At 60.4% G+C, this 24365-nt stretch overlaps 1 protein-coding gene across 1 annotated transcript; it reads left to right on the top strand.

Moving 5' to 3' along the window:
* Window positions 1-14077: 14077 nt before the first annotated feature.
* Window positions 14078-22934, top strand: LOC311186702 (sialic acid-binding Ig-like lectin 13; the record flags this gene model as incomplete). The annotated part of the gene is made up of 9 exons (XM_084257852.1): window positions 14078-14089; window positions 14232-14421; window positions 16577-16609; window positions 18353-18739; window positions 18940-19209; window positions 19405-19452; window positions 19894-20187; window positions 20858-20910; window positions 22752-22934. The coding sequence occupies 9 exons, from the start codon at window positions 14078-14080 to the stop codon at window positions 22932-22934; spliced, it is 1470 nt and encodes a 489-aa protein (XP_084113978.1).
* Between the last annotated feature and the right edge of the window lie 1431 nt (window positions 22935-24365).

The raw sequence follows: 24365 nt of genomic DNA, 5'->3' as shown, positions 1-24365 counted from the left end.
AAAAATATAATTATATAATATTTAAAAATATAATTATATAATAATTAAATAATATATAATTATATAATTATATACTATATTATAATTATATATATTTATATAATACATATAATATTTAAAATTTATATAATATATAATATTTAAAATATTATATAATATATAAAAATATTTTAAAACAATATTTAAAATATAATATTTAATTATATAATATAAATATAATATTTTAATATAAATATTAATATAAATATTAAAATAATGAGCTCATCTATTGTAAATGGCCATAGAGTGATTCTGACGTTTTGTGCAACCTCAGCCCCACGGGCATGGTTCCTGTTTGACAACACAAGGTCTGGGGCCTCCCTGGAGGCGCAGGGGTGAAGACGCAACCTCTGAGGCTGTCCGCAGCCACTGCAGCTCGAGTTCCATCCCCAGCCAGGGAGCTTTGCACAAGGCGCAGCAGACCTCTCCTAGGTCTCCCCGCTGCTCCCCTCGGCAGTGGATTTCGGTCCTTCTGCCTGTTCTGCTCCCTGCTCTGTGTCCGGTGAATCCTCTCTCCCTCCCGCTCCTATAGCCTGTACCCCAAGTTCTTGTATGCATAAATAATAAGTCTTAAAATAAGTAAAAGTTCATGAAAGAAACACCAGAAAAACTCACAGAAATCTCCAGCCAATGGAGCTGATATAAATCTCCGGTGAAACCCACACATGGGGCATCCATCACCAGGCCACAGTGACGTTTCACTGGCAGGAGCCTCTGTCCTCATGACCCAAGGACCATACGAAACTCTTTATGCTGGGAAGACGGAAGGAACGTTCTCCACTGACTCTGGTTTGGAAACACGTGCACACGGGGACACTTTCTCTTGCGCCACCGGCCTGAGAGTCTGCAGGGGGAGAACAGGGGTGACGTCAGAGCCACCTGAGAGCGGGAGCTAAAATTGACCTGTTCCAGCATCTTCCACACCAGCTGTAGGAAACGCCCTGAGCCCTGGCTGCCTTAAAGAAGCGGCGGCTACAGGGTCTGGGAAAGCAGAAGGTCTCAGGCTGACATGGTGGGGAGGGCCCCGACATCCAGATCGGGGGGTGCAGGAGGAGACCCAGGGCTGAGTCCCCTCCTTGGAGTTCACAGAACCGTGACTCTCCATGGACATCAGGTGGACTAGGGGACCTACTGCCTCACGCAGGGGAGAAGGTATATGGGGTTGTTTCAGACCCTGCAGCTCCCTGTTAAGAGACAGGTGCGGAACGGGGTCTAGGAGGGGTCCTAAGGGACCTCAGGGCAAAACTGGAGGGGAACCCCTGCTTCAAAGCTGGGAGGAGGCAGTGGACATACATGGGCTGGGTGGGTGGGGCCGACGGCCTGACACAGGCTGCCCCTGGGGACACTCAGGTCCTGCTCCAGGCTGTGTCTGTCCCCCCAGCGCTGACCCACAGGCTAGACGTGCACCTCCAGGGTTCCCTCCAGTCTGGCCGGCCCAGGAACATCACCTGCGCGGTGCCCTGGGCCTGTGAGAGGGGGACACCCCCCGCCTTCTCCTGGATGGGGGTCGGCCTCAGCAACATGAGCACCGACTCCCTGGTGCTCACCCTCAGCCTGGGGCCCCATACCACGGCTCCAGCCTCACCTGCCGGGTGACCTTCCCCACAGCGGGCGTGAGCACAGAGACCACCGTCCGGCTCAGCATGGCCTGTGAGTGTAGGGCCCGGACGCCCAGCCTGAGGGGTCCCCGGGGTGGCGGATGTAGGAGTAAGAGATGCAGGGTCTGGGGTGTGGGCCCATAGATCCTGCAGGGAGGAGGGAAAGAGGCCCCTGGCTGTATCCTCCATGTCTCATGTTCCTTGGGGAAAGGCCTATGAAGGACAACAATTCTGTCTGTCTGTCCAGATGCACCCCAGAACCTGACCATCCAGGTGATCAGGAAATAAGGTTCAGGTAGGGAGGGAGGTGACCTCCCTGGGGAGTGGGTGATCTGGGGTCTGAGAACACACATGGGAGAAAGGCCTGAATCTACTGGGGGACAGCGGAGGTGAGAATCCCTACGGGCTCTTCAGCTCACTCAAGGGCTCCCCCACCACTGATCCTGCCCGGTGGGGTGTCCGATGGTCCGTCCCTTGTCTAAAGAAGAGCATGTCCCCAGTGTCAGGTCCACTTTCTCCTCCCCAATTCTGCCCTCATGCTCCTTATGATCTATCCACCTCCTTAGGATCTCCCTCCTGCTACAACTTACTCTTTAAAACAATGACCATAGAGTTGGCCTAAGTCAACAGGGGCTGCAAAAAAAATGCGACAGAGGGGTGATCAAACCTCACAGCGTGACCCAGAATGAGAGCCTGGACTTACTTTCTCTCTCTGCAGGACCTGAAGTCCTGGGCAACGGCTCCTCTCTCCTGGTGCAGGAGGGCCAGTCCCTGTGCCTGGCCTGTGCGGTCCACAGCAGCCCTCCCGCCAGGCTGACCTGGGTCGGGGGGAGCCTTACCGTGAAGTCCTCTCCAAGCCTAAACCCCGTGGGTGCAGGAGGCATGTGGGAGCACCCCCAGACCCTGGAGCTGGAGCTGGCCGGGGTGCCCCTGGAGGACTACGGGAAACTCCTCTGCCGCGCTCAGAACCCCCTGGGCTCCCAGCAGGCCTCCCTGAGTCAGTCTGTGGAGAGTGAGTCAGCACCCCCGGGGGGTCTGCTGCCCAGAGAGGGGAGAGGCTGCCCTCATGCTCCCATCATCCCCACAGCACCCCCATGCCCTGGAGCTGTACTTTCCCTGCACTTCCTGAGTCCTGGGCACACCGAGGGAAGGGGCCTGCCTTAGCCAGGGGGCACCAGCCTTCAGGGCCTCTGTGGGTTCTGGAGGGGGCATAGGCTGCCCCCTAGGGTGGGGGACAGAGGACAAGTCCTGGATGTCTCTATCAATTTAAAACCCCACCCACTTCCTTGCCCAGCAAGTTTGAAAGGATAAGGGCAGTGGATGGGGCTGCCCTGGTATCGGGACACGGGGCGGCTGATCTTCTAGGACCATCATCTCTAGGGGGCACCCCAGGACCAGTCACCCCAACAGGCCATGATGCCTGGAGCATGATAGAGCCTCGGGTCACTCTCTGTCTGCAGTCCCCCATGTCACCATGTCACCTCTGCTCTGTCAGTGAGCACATTTCCATGAGCCCAGCTTTTCTGTTTTCCACCTGGTGTCTGGTGAATTCCCTCACCCGGGCCCCTCTGGTCTGACCTGATTCTCCCCCAGACCCTGGAGAGAACTGGGCGCTCAGGGACCTGGGAGAGGAGCAGCCTGGGGCCCTGGTGTCTGCTCAGGGCAGGAGTCACCCAGGCCTCTGTCTGCAGGCGCAGCGGGAGCGAGGACAGGGGGGCTTCTGGGGCCCTTGGTGGGACTGGGCATCAAAGCCTTCATCTTGCTCAGCCTCGTCTTCCTCATGTGAGTCGGGGTCCCCCTGAAGCCCTCACAGGCCATAAGGGGGCTGGGGTGGGGGACTCAGCCAAAGCTCCCTGTCCAGGGATGAAGGCGAGTCTGTCCCCTGGGGTCTCTGCCCAGAGCAGCCTACCTAGTGCCCCCCCTGTGAGCAGCTGGCTGAAGGGCCTGGTCTTCCCCACAGAGTGAAGAGAATCAGGAAGAAAAGCACAGAAGGAGGCAGCAGGGAGCAGGCCAGGCCCCCAGCCCACAGGGAGACCCCCAGGTTAAGTGACTCAGGGTCTTCTGCAGGCTCAGGTCAGCCTGACCTCTGGGGCTGTGCCTGGGGCTCTGCTCCAGGGCAAAAAGGGTTCCCTGGTCACACCCCGTTCCTCCCCTGGCCTCCCAGAGCTCTTGACCCAGAGACTGAGCCTCCCTCACCCCCTCCTGGAACCCACCAAGTCCAGGCCAGGCCCCTTCTTTGCAAAGCTTTTCCCACCCCTCCCCTCCTCCCCAGTGAGCCCTCTGAGCCCAGAATTCTCTCAGGTTCCCTGCTCTCCCCGCCCCATGCCCCCAGCTCCCCTCCCCAAACAAACTCTGGCAAGAAACCCCCCAACAGCTGTCACTCAGCCCCAGCCCTGCCGCCCCCACATCCTGCTGGGGCAGAAATACCCTGAGCCTCCTGCAGGGCTATCACTGTCCCGCGGGCACACTGCCCAGGAGGACAGACAGACAGACGCACGGATGTCGGGTCAAGAGCCGGGTCATCGGGTCCTGTGAGGAGAGTCTCCCCAGAGCGCCCCTTTCAGCAGCTGCGGGGAGTTCCCCCAGGCAGAGAGGCTGGGCACCCCCACAGGGCAGGGCATCAGATCACAGGGCCAGGGCGGAGGCGGCGCAGAGAAGGGCAGGCGCTGCCTCTCCAGGGCCTCGGCCTCGGGCTCCTCTGCGTGCAGCATGAGCTCCTGCTCCTCCCGTGCTCCCTGGGCCGCGCCTTGGGGTGGTTTCTATGTGGGGGCTGCCCGGGTAGATCTGAAGGGCCCGGGACTGTCCGGTGACCCCAGGCTCCGTGTCCCCCCCGGGCTGCGCCTCCGCACACGTCCCTCTCCAGCTCATTCCCGCCTGTGCTCCTGCCCCTGGGACCCTCCCCGGGGTGTCACCAGGATCCGCCAACAGTGTCCCCAGAAGGGAAGTGGGGGTTCAGACCAGGGACAGGCAATCATGGAGATATGTTAAAGGTGTGAGTTTGTGAGTGAGTGTAAGTATGTGAGTGTGTGAGTGTGTGGGAGTGAGTGTGTGAGTGTGAAGGACCGTCGGGACTGGGTGTGACTGGACAAGGGAACATACACCCCTGATCCCACCCTTCTCCAGACTCTGAGGCTGACCCTGAGCCTTACCTCGTCCCTCTCAGGGTCACCATGACAGATCCTGGGCTGACAGCCCCCTGCACCCCCTGGGCCCGGAGGCATCCCCCTCAGGAGGAGCAGAAGCTGCATCACGCCAACCTCGGGCTCCCCAAGGCGAGCCCCAGGGCCTTTCTGGTCCAGGGCTCTGAGTATTTTAAGGTCAACCCCAACATAGACTGCCCTCTCCTGCCCCCCTGCCGACGCTGGAGCCCCAAAAAGGCCAACCTGAGGACAGCGGGTCAGCGAGGTCACAAAGGCGAGCTCGGGGCTCCTGGGACAGATGGAGCCAGAGCTCCTGGGTCACGCCCAGCCCAGCGCTTAGACACTTAAGACAGCATCCCCCTGTCACTGGCCGGCCTCCGCTCCCTTGCTGTAAAGTGGGTGCATGTGCACAAGGCAGGTGATGCACCCCGTGTTGCTGACTGGTCAGCTTGCCCCTCCCCCGCGGCTCTTCTGCTTGGCTGTATTAGGAACTAGGAAAGTGGGGGATCTCTACCGCGGACCAGCACAGCAGTGAACGATGAGGCCGTGTCAGGGTTGAGAGACTGCGCAGGGTGGTCAGGGATTTGGTGAATAAGTGACACACAGACACACCTCAAGAAAGTGGAAATCTGAGTGTAATTTTATTTAAGTTAGTGGCCAGTATATATATGTTGTTCTAAAGGCATAGGATTGGTTATCAGTGCACTAAACCAGTTGGCTCATAGGTTTAACTTATCATTGACAAGGCAGTGATTTATGTCCAGAGTTACATTTGGATCTAGGCACATTCCTAAGCAGTCAGACCATTAGTTTTGTCTTTTGTTTTATATAATTACATTTTCTCCTAGCTAACCATTAAATTCATTAATCATTATTAATTATAACAGGTGCACTTATTTTTTATGTAATAACACTTTTTCATTAGGGATCAAAGCTAAGGAATTTTAACATATAACGGAGCAATTATTGAACTAACAATTTTGTTGTTCCACAAGGTTTAGTGGTGTTTCATTTGAGTCATCCTTGTTACTAGATTTCATGTTTCTTTCATTTAGCAATCCATGACCTTTATAGAAGAGAAGGAAGAAGTTTTAGAAAGAGAGTGAAGGGATAAAGTTTGTAGGTCTGAGGAGACGAGATAAGGATCCTTTTGGTCAGCATTCTTGTGGTGGCTCCTGGTGGTCGTTATCTTTTGATAGGCCTCTGTCTTATCTATGTCTTCAGGGAACTTTGCTGTACTCCCCTGCGCTGGTTCCTTGCCCAGCAGACCTAGGGACCTTGGCGAAAGCCATTAGCCCTAAAGGTCACTGCAGGGGGAGGTGCAGCAATTTCACAATGTGAAACTGTTTCTATTTTTTGTCTGTGTGTTTAGAAGAAGTGGGCCCTAAGCCCAAGATGGGGGGGGTGGGTGTGGACTGATCAGAACCAGAGTGGGGAGCAGAACAGGCAGATACACTGAAATCCACTGCTGAGGGGAGCAGCGGGGAGACAGGCAAGGTCTCTGTCATGTGGGGATCAAACTCAGGCCCAGGCCGACACAGTGGGCCTTCCCGGTGGAAGCCCTGAGCCTTTAACCCCTAGGCCACCAGGGCGGGTCCCGTGAATCTATTTCTAAAAGTAACTCTCTTGGGGCTCACTTTCCTCATCCAGCTAAACATGCACAAAACCCCCCAGGCTGGCTGCTGAGAACAACCCAGTTTTAAAAGGACAAAAGTAGGGCCTCCCCGGTGGTGCAGTGGTTGAGCGCTGGGCTGCAAAGCTGCCGCAGCCTCTGCAGCGCCGGTTCGATCCCCAAACACCGGCGATGGTCCCACATGGCGCGCAGACCTCTCCTGCCGCCCCCTGCTCCCCTCAGCAGTGTCCTTCGGGCCCTCTACCTGCTCTGCTCCCCGCTCTGGCTCTGGTGAATTCTCTCACCCTCCCGCGCTTCTGACTGTACCCAGCACTTGTATAAATAAATAAATTAATGAAAAAAAAAAAACCACATATTTAAAAAATAAATAAAATAAATAAAAGGACAGACAGGGGTGACAGCGTCAGTGTTGAGGATGTTGCTAAATGAAATGAGTCTCCCAGACAGGCCAGCGCCACCCCAAAGAAACCAGCCCTTAGAGCAGGGGCTGGAGCAGACCCCGGAAGGGACAGGAAGCGGCTCAGGGAGGTTCAACCTTTCAGTTTTGCCAAATGAAAACCTTCCGGAATCTGGGGGGCTACCGTGGGCCTCTGGTTACCCCTGAATCAAACACTGGAAAACGCCGAGGTGGTGAAATTTGTTAGGTTTTCCCCTAATTAAGCAAAGCAAGAGCTGGGGGTGACCAGGCCTGGGCCGGGCGCCGGGCGGGAGTCACAGGTCCCGGGCAGAGACCCAGGGGAGGACGGTGAGAAGGTCTCAAGACGGCGGAGGTGTGACGGCGGGACCAGACGTGCTGGGCCTGCGGGGACACGTCAGCGCGCTCAGTGCCTGCTGCATGCGCCTCAGCACCCCAAAATGTTTGCTGCGAGAGAGCGAGTGTGGGTGCGGATGGGGACCGGCTCGCGGAGCTGCCAAACCGCGTGGAAACATGTGGGGGCTGCGGGGACACGGAGACAGTTACCCCAGGCCGAGCGGTCACGCTCCCCGGCCCTCGAGCACCACAACAAGAGGGAAGGGACGAGGCGTTGGGGTGAACGTCTTCTGGCCCCACGAGCACCCCAAGGCTCAGGCCTCCGGCTCCTCCGTGTGCAGCATGAGCTCCTGCTCCTCCCGTGCTCCCTGGGCCGCGCCTCGGGGTGGTTTCTATGTGGGGGCTGCCCGGGTAGATCTGAGGGGCCCAGGACTGTACAGTGACCCCAGGCTCCGGGTCCCCCCCAGGCTGCGCCTCCGCACACGTCCCTCTGCAGCTCGTTCCTGCCTGTGCTCCTGCCCCTGGGACCCTCCCCGGGGTGTCACCAGGAGCCGCCATCAGTGTCCCCCAGAAGGGAGGTGGGGGTTCAGACCAGGGACAGGAGATCATGGAGATAAGTTAAGGTGTGAGTGAGTGAGTGAGGGTAAGTATGTGAGTGTGTGAGTGAGTGAGTGAGTGTGTAAGTGTGAAGGACCCTCGGTGTGACTGGACAAGGGAACAGACACCCCTGAGCCCAGGTCCCTTCTCCGGACCCCGAGGCTGACCATGAGCCTTATCTCGTCCCTCTCAGGGTCACCAGGGCGGATCCTGGGCTGACAGCCCCCTGCACCCCCTGGGCCCGGTGGTGTCCCCCTCAGAGTTGGAGCAGGAGCTGCATCACGCCAACCTCGGGCTCCCCAAGGCGACCCCCAGGGCCTCTCTGGTCCAGGCCTCCGAGTACTTTAAGGTCAACCCAAACGCAGACCGCCCTCTCCTGCCCCCCTCCCGACGCTGGAGCCCCAAAAAGGCCTCTCTGAGGACAGAGGGTCCTGTGCTCCCTGCAGAGCTGACGCCTCAGCGAGGTCACAAAGGTCAGAAAGGCAAGCTCCAGGCTCTTGGGACAGATGGAGCCAGAGCTCCCGGGTCACGCCCAGCCCAGCGCTTAGACACTTAGACAGCATCCCCCTGTCACTCGCCGGCCTCAGCTCCCTCGCTGTAAAGTGGGTGCATGTGCACAAGGCGGGAAATGCACCCCGTGTTGCTGACTGGTCAGCTGCCCCCTCCCCCACGGCCCTTCTGCTTGGCTGTATTAGGATGTGGGGGATTTCACAATGTGAAACTATTTCTATTTTTTTGTCTGTGTGTTTAGAATCGCCCCTGGGTCTCCATCTGCACCACATGACCTGGGTGGTTTGTGGCCACTGGAGCTGTACCCCAGGACATTCCCCTTTTCTTGAGCCAGGAGCCATAAACTGTGCTTCCCGCAGTGTAACGTGGCCCAGGGTAGCCGACTACGCAGGGCACGAGGACGCACTGGCCCTCCTGCACCGTCACTCGCTCCTGCAGGCGCAACCAATAACTCTCCTCCTGAGCCAGGGATCCTGCGGGGAGAGGAGGGTCAGTGTGTCTTCTGGCGCCACGAGCACCCCAAGGCTAAGGCTCACACTCCCCACGCGACGGGACTTGTGTGTCTGTCACAGACCATAAGATCCATTTCCTGCAGACTCTCAGCCCCGGGCCCCGCCGCACACTCTGTCTGGCCTGTGTCCTCACACCCCGGCCCTGGACACGGCCCCGACCTGGCCCGGACCCCAGTCTCAGCCCTCAGCCCCGTGTCTCTGGCTGCTCCTCCACAACCACTGAGGGGGGCCCTTCATGAATGGGGGAGTCAGCTGCTCCTCCTTTTCCCCAGGGCTGGCAGCTCCCCTGGCCAAGGCGCAACACCCCAAGGCCAGGACGATGATGCTCAGGGCCTAAGCGAAGCGTGAGCTGCTTCACCCGGTCACGCAGGGGTCCTGAGGGAGAGCAGGGACAGGACCCAGGGGCCCCAGGACCACCATGTCCTCCTCGGATTCCAGGTCCCCTTAGTCTGTCCCTACTGGGACCCCACCTTGGAGCTCACAGAGCAGTGGGGTCCCTACAGGCCCTGTCTGGACAACTTCTTCCACCTGAAGCCACAGCAGCTCCATCAGCCTCTGAGGCCCCTGGGCAACAAGGACCTTCTCAAGCACAGACGCAAGGTCCCCCCCGCCCCACCCCAGATACTTGCTTCCTGAAAAGAGCAGATGCACTCAGGCCCGGGTCGTTCATCACCCCCTTGTCCCCACCCGGACTCCACCATCTCCAACGCCTGTAGGTGCCGCCTCCTGATCCCACACTTGGGTCGGCCTCCCGGGGGTCCCTGCAGGGACTGCATCTGGCTGTGCTGGGAGCTGAGAGCTGCAGGCGGGTCCTCCTGCCCCACGAGCCCACACGTAACCCAGGGGAAGTGTCTACGCAGCCCTGGCCTGGCGCACAGAGTGTGGGAAGTTCCTCCTTGTGGTCAGCCAACTTGTGACCGCCCCATCTGGGCTTCCGTCGCGGCTTCGTCAGCCTGTGATGCCCAGATCCTTGACTCTCCCCGTGATGCTGCCCCAGCTGCTGCTGCCCCTGCTATGGGCAGGTGAGTGGGGGACGGGAGGGGCGGGGCCGGGGGCCGCACTGACCCTGGTCTCCCCGCAGGATCCCTGGCTCAGCATGAGAGTTATTGGTTGCGCCTGCAGGAGCGAGTGGCGGTGCAGGAGGGCCAGTGCGTCCTCGTGCCCTGCGTAGTCGGCTACCCTGGGCCACGTTACACTGCGGGAAGCACACTTTATGGCTCCTGGCTCAAGAAAAGGGGAATGTCCTGGGGTACAGCTCCAGTGGCCACAAACCGCCCAGCTCATGTGGTGCAGAAGGAGACCCGGGGGCGATTCCACCTGCTGTGGGACCCCTGGACATACAACAGCTCCCTGGACATCAGAGACGCGCGCAGAGAGGACATGGGGACCTACTACTTCAGGGTGGAGAGACAGAGTTCTGTGTTATATGAGTTTATGAACCACAAGCTCTCTGTACTGGTGACAGGTAAGAGCTGGGTGCTGGAGGGACACATGGGAGGGTCCTGAGCGCCCCGGGAGAGGCTGGGAGGGGCCCCATGTCTTCATCTTGTGAGGGACCCTGAGATCCGTTGGGAGAGGACCCTGGCTGGGCGGGGACGGGTGGCCTGACACAGGCTGCCCCTGGGGACACTCAGGTCCTGCTCCAGGCCGTGTCTGTCCCCCCAGCGCTGACCCACAGGCCAGACATTCACCTCCAGCGGCCCCTCCAGTCTGGCCGGCCCAGGAACATCACCTGTACGGCGCCCTGGGCCTGTGAGAGGGGGACACCCCCCACTTTCTCCTGGACGGCGGTCGGCTTAAGTGCCACGGGCACCTACTCCCCGGTGCTCACCCTCAGCCCAGGGCCCCAGCACCTCGGCTCCAACCTCACCTGCCGGGTAACCTTCCCGGCAGAAGGCGTGAGCAGAGACCACCGTCCGGCTCAGCATAGCCTGTGAGTGTGGGGCTTGGACGCCTGGCCTGAGGGGTCCCCAGGGCAGCGGATATAGGAAGGGGACATGCGGGTTCTGGGGTGTGGGCCCTACAGATCCTGCCGGGAGGAGGGAAAGAGGCCCCTGGCTATATCCCCCATGTCTCATGTTCCTGGGGGAAGGCCAGCTGACAGAGAACAATTACGTCTGTCTGTCCAGATGCGCCCCAGAACCTGACCATCCAGGTGATCAGGGAAGAAGGCTCAGGTAGGGAGCAAGCTGACCTCTAAAGGTGGGAGGGATGTGGGGTCTGTCTCGAGCCTCAAAACAGCTGGAGTCTGAAAACACACATGGGAGAAGGCCTTTGCTAAGTGGGGGGCAGCAGTTATGGAACCCCCATGGGCTCTTCAGCTCATACCCAGACTCCCCTGCGAAAGACCAGCTCCTTGGGGTGTCCTACTGTGCCTTCCTTATCTGATGCTGTACGTATCCCCAGTGCCAGGTCTACTTCCTCCACCCCAATTTGCCCTCATGCTTCTTATGATCTACCCATCTCCTTAGGATCTCACTCCTGGGACAACTTACTTTTTAAAATATTGACCACAAAATTGGCCTCAGTCAGCAGAGTCTGCAGAACACAAGGCCATAGAGTGGGTGATCAAACCTCACCGAGTGCACCCCTATTAAAGGCCTGAAATCTCTGCAGGACCTGAAGCCCTGGGCAACGGCTCCTCTCTCCCGGTGCAGGAGGGCCAGTCTCTGCGCCTTGCCTGTGTGGTCCACAGCAGCCCTCCCGCCAGGCTGAGCTGGTTCCGGGGGACCCTGAGCGTTAAGTCCTCTCCAAGTCTCAACCTCGGTGTGGGAGGAATGTGAGAGCACCCCAGACCCTGGAGCTGGAGCTGGCCAAGGTGCACCTGGAGGACCACAGGAAACTCCTCTGCCACGCTCAGAACCCCCTGGGCTCCCAGGAGGCCTCCCTGAGTCTCTCTGTGGAGACTGAGTCAGCACCCCCAGGGCTTCTGCTGTGAAGAGAGGGGAGAGGCTGCCCTGATGCCCCCAACACTCTCATAGCACCCCTCTCCACATAGCAGTGGGGCCGACCTGCTCCTGGGGGACCAGAGTCTGCTCTGCAGCTGCCCCTCCCTGCGCTGGGGCGGGTGGGCGCTGCTCCAGGAAGGGACACTGACCTTGTCTCCTGGGGACAAGAGGGGGGAGGCCCTGTGGAGTGTTGAGGGTTCTTGGGGGGGATGGAAGCTGTATCTGCAGACAATGGGGGCGCAGTCGACAAGTCCTGGAGAGAAGTGGGCTCTCCCGGTCATGGGTGAGGCCCTGGGTGTCTGGTGTCTACTCAGGGGACAGGGGTCACCCAGATCCCTTTGTGTTAGGTCCACAAGGAGCCAGGACGTGGGTGGTTCTGGGGGCCGTCGGGGGAGCAGGAGTCTCCGCCCTGCTCGTGCTCTGCCTGGTCTTCATGTGAGTCGGGACCCTTGAAGACCTCGCAGACTAGGAGGGGACAGGGGTGGGGGAGGAAGAGACAGGAAGAGGCCAGAGCACCCGCCCAGGGCTGGCGGCCTGTGGGGTGAGTCAGGGGCTGTGATGCTGAAACACCCCAGCGAGCATGTCCCCTGGAGTCTCTGCCCAGAGCCATCCCCACCCGCCTCCCACAGCCCTTTGGCTCCTGGGCGAGCAGCGGGGCTGAGAGGCGCTGCAGGAAGAAAGGGACAGAGGTAGCAGCCAGCAGGCCAGGCCCTCAGGCTGCAGGGAGAACCCCCGGGGTGAGTGTCTTCCTGCAGGTGGGGCTGGTCCCTCTCTACCTGAGCCTGTGCTGGGCCTACAGGGAAGGAGGCTTCCCTGGCATCCCCCACCCCATTTCCTCCCGTGCTTTCTGCAGCACAAGCCTGGAGACCTGCAGCTCCCGCCCTCCCCACCCCTGAGTCCTGGCGAGGCGCCCTCTGGGAAAAGGATTTCTCCCCCTCCCTTGCCTGCTGAGCCCTCTGAGCCCTCAGGGTCTCTCCAGGGTCTCTGGCCTCATCCCATCACCCCACTTCGTTCCCCTCCCCCAAACCCTTCTGCCCCCACATCTGGGTGGGGCAGAAATACCCAGAGCCTCCTCCACAGCTATCACTGTCCCGCGGGCACATTGCCCCGGAGGACAGACAGAGAGACACACGGGTGGTGGGTCAGAGAGCCGGGTCCTCGGGTCCTGGGAGGAGAGTCTCCCAGGAGCTCCCCCTTCAGAGGCTCGGAGGAGTGTCCAACCAGGCAGCCAGGTCTAGTGACATGCAGGGGCAGGTGCATCCTCTCACCCGGGAAGGACGCGACACTGCGGGGGCCGGAGCTGCCTCGGGCAGGGCAGAGACCGCACTGGCACAGGCTCCTGCTGGGGGCCCATCCTTTGTGGAATTGCACCTGTCGCTAAACTAACTCCTTCTGGGGTGACCAGCAGGTCTGGAAGAACTGGGGATTCTCTGCACTGGCTCCCCCTGCAAACCCCCTCTGGCCTGTGCCCCCAGACCCCCTCACAGCAGCCTGACCCCTGCTGGGACTCGGCGCCCCCCCCCCGGGCTTCTCCTTCCTCAACACTCTGTCCTGCGTCCCCGCCTGCGGGTCCTGGTCTGCGCCGCCCCCGCCTCATGTCCCCTCTCAGCCTCCCTCACCACCAGCCCCCCTGGCGTGTGACTGACTCACCCACACCCCCTGCGGCGCCCACACCCCGCGCACACCCGCTCACAGCCAAACTCTGCCCGCGATCACTTGCTTTTTGGAGGTACATGATGTTGTCTTTGAGGTCAGCCTGTGAAAAACAGCGCTGATGTTACACGCACAGCAGCCTCCAGGTTTTGACCACCCCATTTCCTGTCCTCACTCCCAACACGTGCTGGGGGCTCTGGGACTCCCTGCCCAGCTGCAGCCCCTCCTCCCTCCGCACAACGGAGCCTGTGGCTGGGCAGGGCCCTGAGGGGACTCTGCGCCTGTGGATCCCGACCCGTCCTCCCCACGCGGGGGCTGGAGCCCCAAGTCTTTTTTGCCCCATTTCAACTCACCCCCCTGGGCCCGGCGGGGGAGCAGTCACAGGGCTGTGCCCACCCACTGCCCGCCCTGAGTCAGGCCACGTCCACTGCAGACCCCAGGCCCACCCAGGCCCCTGCGCTGCCCTCACAACCCAACTTGCAAGTAGAGAAGCTTGTGTGGGGTGTGGGGATCAGGAGACGCCCCCCTTGACCTGCAGGCACCCCAGGTCGGGTCAGCGTACTGGGGGCACTGGACGTGCCCATGTCTGCATGTCTGTAAAATGGGGCGATGGTGACATCACCCAGGCAGGGGTGGGGGTTCAGGAGACTAGTGATAAGAACAAGCCGTTATGAAGAAAACCTGTTAGAGGTGAGAATGGGTGAGTGTGTGAGTGAGTGTGTGAATGAGTGTGTGAGTGAGTGAAGGACCCTCAGGCATGGGTGTGAACAGATACAGGAACAAACAACCCTGGGCACAGCTCCCTTCTCCAGACTGAGACTGAACTGCAGCCTTATTTCGTCCCCCTCAGGGTCACCAGGGCGGACCCTGGGCTGACAGCCCCACGCACCTCCAGGGCCTTGCGGCGTCCCCCTCAGAGGAGGAGCAGGAGCTGCATTACACCAACCTCGGGGTCCCCAAGGCGAACCCCAGAACCTTTCTGGTCCAGGAGACCCCCGAGTACTCCGAGGTCAATGTCAAACGTGGAGCCGCCCTCCCCTGTACCCCTCCCGACGCTGGAGCCCCAAAAAGGCCTCTCTGAGGACAGCGGGTCCTGCGCTCCCTGCAGAGCTGCTGCCTCAGCGAGGTGAGAAAGGCGAGCTCGGGGCTCCTGGGACAGATGGAGCCTGAGCTCCCGGGTCATGCCCAGCCCAACTGCTTAGACACATGTCTCCCCTTCACTCTCTGGCCTCAGCTCCCTCCGCTGTAAAGTGGGCGCATGTGCACAAGGCGGGAAACGCGCCCCATGTTGCTGACTGGGCAGCTCTCCCCTCCCCCGCGGCCCTTCTGCTTGGCTATTTGAGGAACTTGCTATTTCACAATATGTTCTATTTCTATATTTTGTGTGTGTGTGCTCAGATGTGGGGTGTAGGCAGAGGTGGGGGGGGGGGCGGCGGTGAGAGGACTGACCAGAGACAGAATCTGGAGCAGAACAGGCGGATCGACTGAAATGCGCTGCTGAGGGGAGCAACAGAGACACAGGAGAGGTCTGCTGAGCCATGTGGGTTAGCTGCTTGGCTGGGGATCAAACGCAGGCCCAGGCTGACTCTGTGGGCCTTCCTGGGGTAGCACTGAGCCTTTCACCCAGAAGCCATCTCTTTCTCAATGTAACGCTCTGCGGGAGAACAGTTTCCTTCCTCATCCATGGAAACACGCCCATAAAGCCCCTGGCTTGGCTCTAAGAGCACCCCAGTGTCTAAAGGACAGAAGCAGGGGTGAGATCGCCAGTTTTGAGGACGTCATTAAGTGAGGTGAGTCTCCCAGGCAGGCCAGCGCCCCATGGGGCACCACAGGAGGCCTCCAAGAAATCAGCCCTTAGAGCCGGGGCCAGAGAGGACCCTGGAGGGGACAGGAAGCTGCTCGGGGAGGTTCAGCCTTTCAGTTTTGCAAAATGAAAAACTTCCGGAATCTGGGGGGTGACCATGGGCCTCTGGTTACCCCAAAAACACACACTAAAAATGCCGAGGTGATAAAGGTTGTTAGATTCCCCCCCTAATTAAGCAAAGCAAGAGCTGGGGGTGACCAGGCCTGGGCCGGGCGCCGGGCGGGAGTCACAGTTCCCGGGCAGAGACCCAGGGGAGGACGGTGAGAAGGTCTCGAGACGGCGGAGGTGTGACGGCGGGACCAGACGTGCTGGGCCTGCGGGGACACGTCACCACGCTCAGTGCCGGCTGCTTGTGTCTCAGCACCCCAAAATGTTTGCTGCGAGAGAGCGAGTGTGGGTGCGGATGGGGACCGGCTCGCAGAGCTGCCAAACCGCGTGGAAACATGTGGGGGCTGCGGGGACGCGGAGACAGTTACCCCAGGCCGAGTGGTCACGCTCCCCGGCCCTCGAGCACGACAAGAGGGAAGGGACGAGGTGTTGGGGTGAACGTCTTACGGCGCCACGAAGACGTGGTTCAGGCTCACACTCCCCACGCGACGTGACTTGTGTGTCTGTCACAGACCGTAAGATCCATTTCCTGCAGACTCTCAGCCCCGGGCCCCGCCGCACACTCTGTCTGGCCTGTGTCCTCACACCCCGGCCATGGACACGGCCCCGACCTGGCCTGGACCCCAGTCTCAGCCCTCAGCCCTGTGTCTCTGGCTGCACCTCCAAAACCACTGAGGGGGCCATTCCTGAATGGGGGAGTCAGCTCCTCCTCCCGTCCCCCAGGGCTGGGAGCTCCCCTGGCCAAGGTGCAACACCCCAAGGCCACAACCAGGATGCTCGGGCCCAAGGCCAGCGTGAGCTGCTTCAGCCCTTCCCGGGATGCTGGGAGAATTGCAGAAACTGATAAAAGTGAAAATTATTGTATATAAATTTAAAGTAACTAAAAACACTATTTTAACATTTAAATTACATCTATAAAATTAATTACAATATAATTGCACATACAACATAAATTGTTCATTTAATTTAAATATTAAAATAACATTTTTATCTAGTGTAAATTACACAGCGTGATTCTTACTTTTTAGGCAGCCTCAGCCCCCCCGGGATTGTCCCTGTTTAAAGACACCAGGTCGGGTGTTAAGCAGAGGTGGACACTGGGGTCCGGGTCCCCCTAAGAGCGGGTGAGGAAGTGTCAGTATTTCTACAACTTGGCAATCGCTCCTCCGAGAACCAGGCGCTGACCGGGGACTAACACCCCCTCCCTTACCCGTGGTCACCAGGCGACAACCTGACCAGCAGCCCCGTGGAGACAGGTGACTGGGGACTGGACCTCGCCAGCAGTGAAGGACCCGGGGTCCCCCCTCCTTACACGGACGACATGTTTATTTTCTGTCCCCGGGGCTGACCAGGTCAGCCGGCACCGCCTTCTCCGGATTCTTGAAACTCTACATTGTTTTAACGCAAAAGAAGAATGACCTAAAAATGTTGGCCAAAAATTAGAATTTATGGCTCAAATCTGGGACATGGTAAATGTCTACCAGACGGTGAACAATTCAGAGATGGCGGAGCCTCCCTGGTGGCTCCAGGGGTTCAGCACAGCACTGTGAGGCCATCTGCAGCCTCTGCAGCGCGAGGTCCACCCCCAGCCAGGAGGCTACCCACAGGGCGCAGCAGACTCTCCTGCCTCCCGGCTGCTCCCCTCAGCAGTGGATTTCAGGGGATCCGCCTATTCTGCTCCTTACCCTTTCTCTGGTGAATCGTCTGGACCCCCTGCACCTCTGGCGGTACCCCAGTTCTTGTATGCATAAATAAATCTTTTTGTTAAAAAATGTCTACCAGACGGTGAACAATTCAGAGATGGCGGAACCTCCCTGGTGGTGTAGGGGTTAAGTCTCGGCCGGGTAGCTGGCCCACAAGGCAGAGCAGACCTCTCCCGTACCCGTGCTGCTCCCCTCAGCAGTATTTCAGTGGATCTGCCTGTTCTGCTCCCCACTCTGTCTCTGGTGAATCCCCCACACCTCTGGCCTAAGTAGTTACAGGACCTGACAGAAGTTGTCCGGCATCCTGCGCCTAGACACACACAAGCAAAGCACACAGGCGCCCGGAGAGACAGGCAGGGCTGATCCTGACCAAGGAGGACACCCCGAGGCTCAGGAAGCACCACCCCACCCTCATGTTGTACCGTCCCCAGGCCGGGGGAGAACTCGTATCCTCCCTGTGACGGCCGAGGACACTAAGGTCTGGTGAGGACAAGTGCCAGGCCCTCATGACTCCAGAGTCAGGTGTCTCCATCGTCAATCTGTGATGTCATCATCAGATCAGGCTGAGACTCAGCCTGATCACTCTGTCATAGTGGGGCCCGGGGCAGAGCGCCCAGGTCAGGAGGCTCCAGGAGCAACGTGTCCCCCTCAAAGACCGGGCCCCGTTCTCTCCACCCCGTACATCCTGGGGCCCCACCTTGGAGATCAGAGAGGAGTCAGGGTCCCTCCATGCCCTGCCTGGACAACCTCCTTCACCAGGAGCCACCGCAGCTGAAACAAGCCAGAGCCCCTCCGGCACCAGGGAGCTTCTCTAGCACAGAGGCCAAGCCACCCCCACCCCCAGAACCCCCCTCCTGAAAGGAGCAGATGCCCCCAAGGCCGGGGTTGCTCATCAACCCCTCCTCCCTCACCTGGACACCACCATCTCTAAGGCCTGCAAGTGCCCACTCCTGAGCCCACACCAGGGGATGGCCCCTCAGGACCCCTGCAGGGCCTGCGTCCCGCTCTGCAGGGAGCCGAGAGCTGCAGGCGGGTCCTCCTGCCCTAGGAGCCCTCACGTGACCCGGCAGGAGAAGTGTCCACACAGCCTGGCCTGGCGCACAGTGTGGGAAGCTCCTCCCTGTGGTCAGACACCATAGTCACCAGCTTGGGGCTCTTTTGGGGCTTCCTCTCAGACCCAGACTCTCCCCCATGCTGCTGCCACCTCTGTTGCTGCTGCTGCCCCTGCTGTGGGCAGGTGAGTCGGGGAGGGGAGGGCCCAGGGCGGGGGCTGCACTGACCATCCTCTCCCCGCAGTGGCCCTGGCCCAGGATCTGAGAACCTGGTTGCGCCTGCAGGAGCGGGTGACGGTGCAGGAGGGCCAGTGCGTCCTCGTGCCCTGCGACTTCTCCTACCCCAGAGGAGGTTACAGTGAGCACAGCCCAGCCTACGGTTACTGGTTCAGAGAAGAGGTAGGGTCTGGGGGTCCACACTTTATTCTAGTGACCACAAACTACCCAGTTAGTAAGGTGCAGACAAAAACCCAGGGTCGCTTCCACCTGCTGGGGGACCCCCGGAACTACAACTGCTCCCTGGACATCAGAGACGCGCGGAGAGAGGACACGGGGACCTACTACTTCATGGTGGCGAGAGGTCCTGTGAGTTATAGTTACGGGAATCAGCCACTCTCTGTAACCGTGACAGGTAAGGGCCGGGTGGAGGAAGGACACACAGAAGGGTCCTGAGCGCCCCGGGAGAGGCTGGGAGGGGCCCAATGTCTTCACCTTGTGTGGGACCCTAAGGTCTGCGGGAAAAAGACCCGGGGGGCGCGGGGGCGGGCGGCCTGACACAGGCTGCCCCTGGGGACACTCAGGTCCTGCTCCAGGCCCTCTCTGTCCCCCCAGCGCTGACCCACAGGCCGGACATCCACCTCCAGGGGCCCCTCCAGGCTGGCCGGCCCAGCAACATCACCTGTGCGGCGCCCTGGGCCTGTAAGAGGGGAACACTCCCCACCTTTTCCTGGAGGGGGGTCGGCCTCAGCGCCACGGGCACCAACTCCCCGGTGCTCACCCTCAGCCCGGGGCCCCAGCACCATGGCTCCAGCCTCACCTGCCGGGTGACCTTCCCCGCAGCGGGCGTGAGCACAGAGACCACCGTCTGGCTCACCGTGACCTGTGAGTGTGGGGCCCGGATGCCTGGCCCGAGGGCTCCCCAGGGCAGCAGATGTAGGAAAGCGAGACGTGGGGTCTGGGGTGTGGGCCTCACAAATCCTGTTGGAAGGAGGGAAGAGGGCCCTGGCTGCATCCTCCCTGTCTCATGTTCCTGGGGGAAGGCCAGCTGACGGAGAACAATTCTGTCTGTCTGTCCAGATGCGCCCCAGAACCTGGCCATCCAGGTGATCAGGAAAGAAGGCTCAGGTAGGGAGCGAGGTCACCGCTAAAGCTGTGAGGGAAGTGGGGTTTGTCCTTACCCTCAAAGAAGAGCTGGGGGGAGAACACACATGGGAGAAAGGCCTTGGCAAGGTGGGGGACAGCAGAGTTGGGAAAACCCACGGGCTCTCAGCTCACACATGGACTCCCCCAATCCGTGACCCTGCTCCCTGGGGTGTCCGATGGTCTCTCCCTTTCCTTATGATGTGCTTATCCCCAGGACTAGTTCTACCTCCTCCTCCCCAATTCTGTCCTCATGTTCCTTATGCTCTATCCACCTCCTCAGCATCTCCCTCCTGCTACAACTTATGTAAAATAATGACCATAAAATTGGCCTCAGTCAGCAGGGGTTGCAGAACAAAATGCCACACAGGAGTGATCAAACCTCACAGGGTGAACCCCTAAGAAAGGCCTGAAATCTCTCTCCAGGACCTGAAGCCCTGGGCAACGGCTCCTCTCTCCTGGTGCAGGCGGGCCAGTCCCTGCGCCTGGCCTGTGTGGTCCACAGCAGCCCTCCCGCCAGGATGACCTGGGTGCAGGGGAGCCTGACCGTGAAGTCCTCTCCAAGCCTAAACCCCGTGGGTACAGGAGGCATGTGGGAGCACCCCCAGACCCTGGAGCTGGAGCTGGCCGGGCTGCGCCTGGAGGACCACGGGAAACTCCTCTGCCGCGCTCAGAACCCCCTGGGCTCCCAAGAGGCCTCCCTGAGTCTCTCTGTGGAGAGTGAGTCAGCACCCCCGGAGGCTTCTGCTGCCCAAGGAGAGGAGAGGCTGCCCTGATGCCCCATCACACCACAGCACCCCACCCACACAGCTGCGGGGTGCCTGCTGCCCTGGGACCACCAGGGTCTGCTCTGCAGCTGCCCCTCCCTGAGCTGGGGCCGGTGGGGGCTACTCTGGGAAGGGACACTGACCTGGGCTCCTGGGGACAGGAGAGGGGGAGGGGCCTCATCAGGGCCAAGGGGCACCAGATTTCAGGGTCTCCTAGGATGGCTGGGAGGGCTTTGGGGTGACAGAGGTTGCACACTTAGCGGATTGGCCCAGAGGACAAGCCTTGGAGAGACGTGGGTGGTCGTGCGTGAGCCCCTGGGTGTCTGGTGACTGCCAGGGCACAGAGGTCACTCAGGTCCCCTTGTTGCAGGCCCAGCAGGAGCCAGGAGTTGGGTGCTTCTGGGGGCCGTCGGGGGAGCAGGAGTCTCAGCGCTGCTGGCGCTCGGCCTGGTCTTTTATATGTGAGTCCGGGTCCCCTTGAAGACCTGCAAGTGGGCTCGGGTCGGGGAGGAACGGGCTAGAAGACTCCAAATCTCACACCCGTGATGGAGGCCTGTGGGGTGAGTCAGGGGCTGTGATGCTGAAACGCCCCAGCGAGTCTGTGCTCTGGGGTCTCTGCCCAGAGCTGCCCCCACCCACCTCCCACAGCCCTTCAGGCTCCCGGGGCATCGTGCAGGTCTGAAAGGCCTGGTCTCCTCCACAGAGTGAGGCTCTGCAAGAAGAAAGGGACAGAGGAGACAGCAGGGAGCAGGCCAGGCCCCCAGGCCGCAGGGAGAATCCCTGGGGTGAGTGACTCGGTCTTCTTCGGGCTCAGGTCAGCTGGACCCTCCTGGGCTGTGCCTGGGGCTCTGCTCCAAGGCAAAAAGGACTCCCTCCTCTACACCCCATCCCTCCCCTGGCCTCCCTGGATCTCTCAACCTAGACACTGAGCCTCCCTCACACCGTCATAGGACCCGCCAAGGCCAGGTCAGGCCCCTCTGGGCAAAGCTTTTCTTTCCCCCCCTTTCCCGCTGAGCCCTCCGAGCCCTGGGGTTCTCTCGGGGTCCCTGGCCTTTCCCCCCCCCCGCCCCAGCTCCCCTCCCCAAACAAGCCCCGCCTGTGGGTCTGGTCTGTGCCGCGCCCCCAAATGTCCTGACCTCACCCACACCCCCCGCGGCGCCCACACCCGCGCACACCCACTCACAGCCCAACTCCGCCCACGATGGCGTCTCTGCTGGGGAGAGTCTGTGGGAATGTGTGGATGCCACGGACACAGCAGCTTGTGTCTGACCCGCCTCGGGTCCTGTCCTCTCTCGCCACGCGGGGCTGTGTCACCCGGCAGGGAGGGGGCGCCCAGATGCCCTGACCCTGCCCGCCTGGCATCGGTTCTGCCATCGCCATATCGAGACAAACACAGTCCAGCGGGGAGAGCGGCAGGGACAGGAAGTCCAACGCCGTCAGTCCCCGCCCAGACGGACAGAGAATAAAGGGTTAAAGTCAAGCACCAAAGTCACCGTCCCCTGCGGGTAAAAGCCCAGACACAGGGCGCTGCCCAGAGCAGGGCCCTGAGGCCCGAGGCTGCCACGCATCTAGGGCCCCTGCTGGGGGACCACAGGGAAGGGACAGAAGAGGCTCAGATCAGCTGCCCTGTCCCCTCCCCACGGGCATCCCCCATCTGTGTCACCCCGCCCAGGACCAAGACAAGCTCAGAGTCTTCACTGTCTCTGCTCCACGGGCTCCCCCGCCCCTCCTGCTCCCCATCTTTCTCCTTTCTCCCCAGGCTCCTCTCCAGCTCTCCCTGCTCAGCTCCAGGCCCCTTGGGTGGGGCGGGGAACCTGGCACCTACCCTTATCCTGTAGATCCTGGGTACAGTTGGGGGCTCGGCGCCTCCCCCAGGGTCCACGCTCCCGCCCCTGGCTCTGGGACTCCCTGCCCAGCTGCAGCCCCTCCTCCCCCCCACAACTGATCAGTGCCCGGGCAGGGCCCTGAGGGGACTCTGCGCCTGTGGGTCCCGTCCCGTCCTCCCCACGCAGGGGCTGGAGCCTCCGAGTCTTTTTAGCCCCATTTCAACTCACCCCCCTGGGCCCGGCAGGGGAGCAGTCACAGGGCTGTGCCCACCCACTGCCCGCCTTGACAGGACACGTCCACTGCAGACCCCAGAACCCCCCCCCACAACCCTCGCATTACCCTCACACCCCGATTTGCAAGTAGAGAAGCTTGTGTGGAGTGTGGGGATCAGGGGACGCCCCCCTTGGTCTGCAGGCGCCCAGGTCAGGTCTGTGTGGTGGGGGCACAGGACGCCACTGTGTCTGCATGTCTGTAAAATGGGGCAATGTGACATCACCCAGGCAGGGGGTGGAGGTTCAGGAGGCTAGTGATAAGAACACTATCACTATGAGGCAAACCTGCTAGAGGAGAGAGTAGGTGTGTGAGTGAGTGAGAACCACCCTCAGGCGTGGGTGTGAACGGATAAGGAAACAGACACCCCTGAGCCCAGGTCCCTTCTCCGGACCCTGAGCCTTATCTCTTCCTTCTCAGGGTTACCAGGGCGGATCCTGGGCTGACAGCCCCCCGCACCCCTGGGGCCCGGCGGTGACCCCCTCAGAGGAGGAGCAGGAGCTGCATTACGCCTCCCTCGGGCTCCCCAAGGCAAACCCCAGGGCCTTTCTGGTCCAGGAGGCCTCCGAGTATGCCCAGATCAAAAGAGCCGCCCTCTCCTGACCCTCTCCCGACGCTGGAGCCCCAAAAAGGCCTCTCTGAGGACAGCGGGTCCTGCGCTCCCTGCAGAGCTGCTGCCTCAGCGAGGTCAGAAAGGCGAGCTCGGGGCTCCTGGGACAGATGGAGCCAGAGCTCCCGGGTCACGCCCAGCCCAGCCGCTTAGACACGCGTCCCCGTCACTCTCCGGCCTCAGCTCCCTCCGCTGTAAAGTGGGCGCTTGTGCACAAGGCGGGAAATGCACCCCGTGTTGCCGACTGGTCAGCTCCCCCCCGCCTCCGCCCAGCGGCCCTTCCGCGTGGCTGTTTGAGGAACTTACTATTTCACAATATGTTCTATTTCTATTTTGTGTGTGTGTGTGTGTAGATGTGGGGTGTAGGCCAGATGGAGGGGGTGACAGGACTCACCGGAGACAGACTGGGAGCAGAACAGGCGCGTCGACTAAAATGCGCTGCTGAGGGGAGCAGCGGGGAGACAGGCGAGGTCTGCTGCGCCTTGTGGGTCAGCTCCTTGGCCAGGGATCAAACTCAGGCCCAGGCCGACTCAGTGGGCCTTCCGGGAGGTAGCACTGAGCCTTTAACCCCTAGGCCACCAGGAAGGACACCGTAAATGTATTTCCCAATGTAACACTCTGGGGGAGACCAGTTTCCTCATCCAGCTAAACTTGCACATAAACCCCGGGCTGGGCTCTGAGACCTCCCCAGTGTCTAAAAGGACAGAAGTTGGGGTGAGATCGCCAGTGTTGAGGATGTGGCTAAGTGAGATGAGTCTCCCAGACAGGCCAGCGTCACCCCAAAGAAACCAGCCCTTAGAGCCGGGGCTGGAGCAGACCTGGGAGGGGACAGGAAGCTTCTCGGGGAGGTTCAGACTTTCAGTTTTGCAAAATGAAAACCTTCCGGAATCTGGGGGACGATCGTGGGCCTCTGGCTACCCCCGAACCACACACTGGAAAATGCCAAGGTGGTAAAGGTTGTTAGGTTCACCCTAATTAAGCAAAGCAACAGCTGGGGTGACCAGGGCTGGGCCGGGCGCCGGGCGGGAGTCACAGGTCCCGGGCAGAGGCCCAGGGGAGGACGGTGAGAAGGTCTCGAGACGGCGGAGGTGTGACGGCGGGACCAGACGTGCTGGGTCTGCAGGGACACGTCAGCGCGCTCAGTGCCGGCTGTGCGCGCCTCAGCACCCCAAAATGTTTCCTGCGAGAGAGCGAGTGTGGGTGCGGATGGGGACCAGCTCGCGGAGCTGCCAAACCGCGTGGAAACATGTGGGGGCTGCGGGGACGCTGAGATAGTTACCCCAGGCCGAGCGCTCACGCTCCCCGGCCCTCGAGCACAAAAGGGAAGGGACAAGGTGTTGGGGTGAACGTCTTCCGGCGCCACGAGCACCCCACGGCTCAGGCTCACACTCCCCACGCGACATGACTTGTGTGTCTGTCACAGA

The sequence above is a fragment of the Talpa europaea genome (assembly GCF_964194135.1).
Source record: "Talpa europaea genome assembly, chromosome: 16".
Classification (NCBI taxonomy): Eukaryota; Metazoa; Chordata; class Mammalia; order Eulipotyphla; family Talpidae; genus Talpa; species Talpa europaea.
This window is presented reverse-complemented; position numbering and strand designations above follow the sequence as displayed.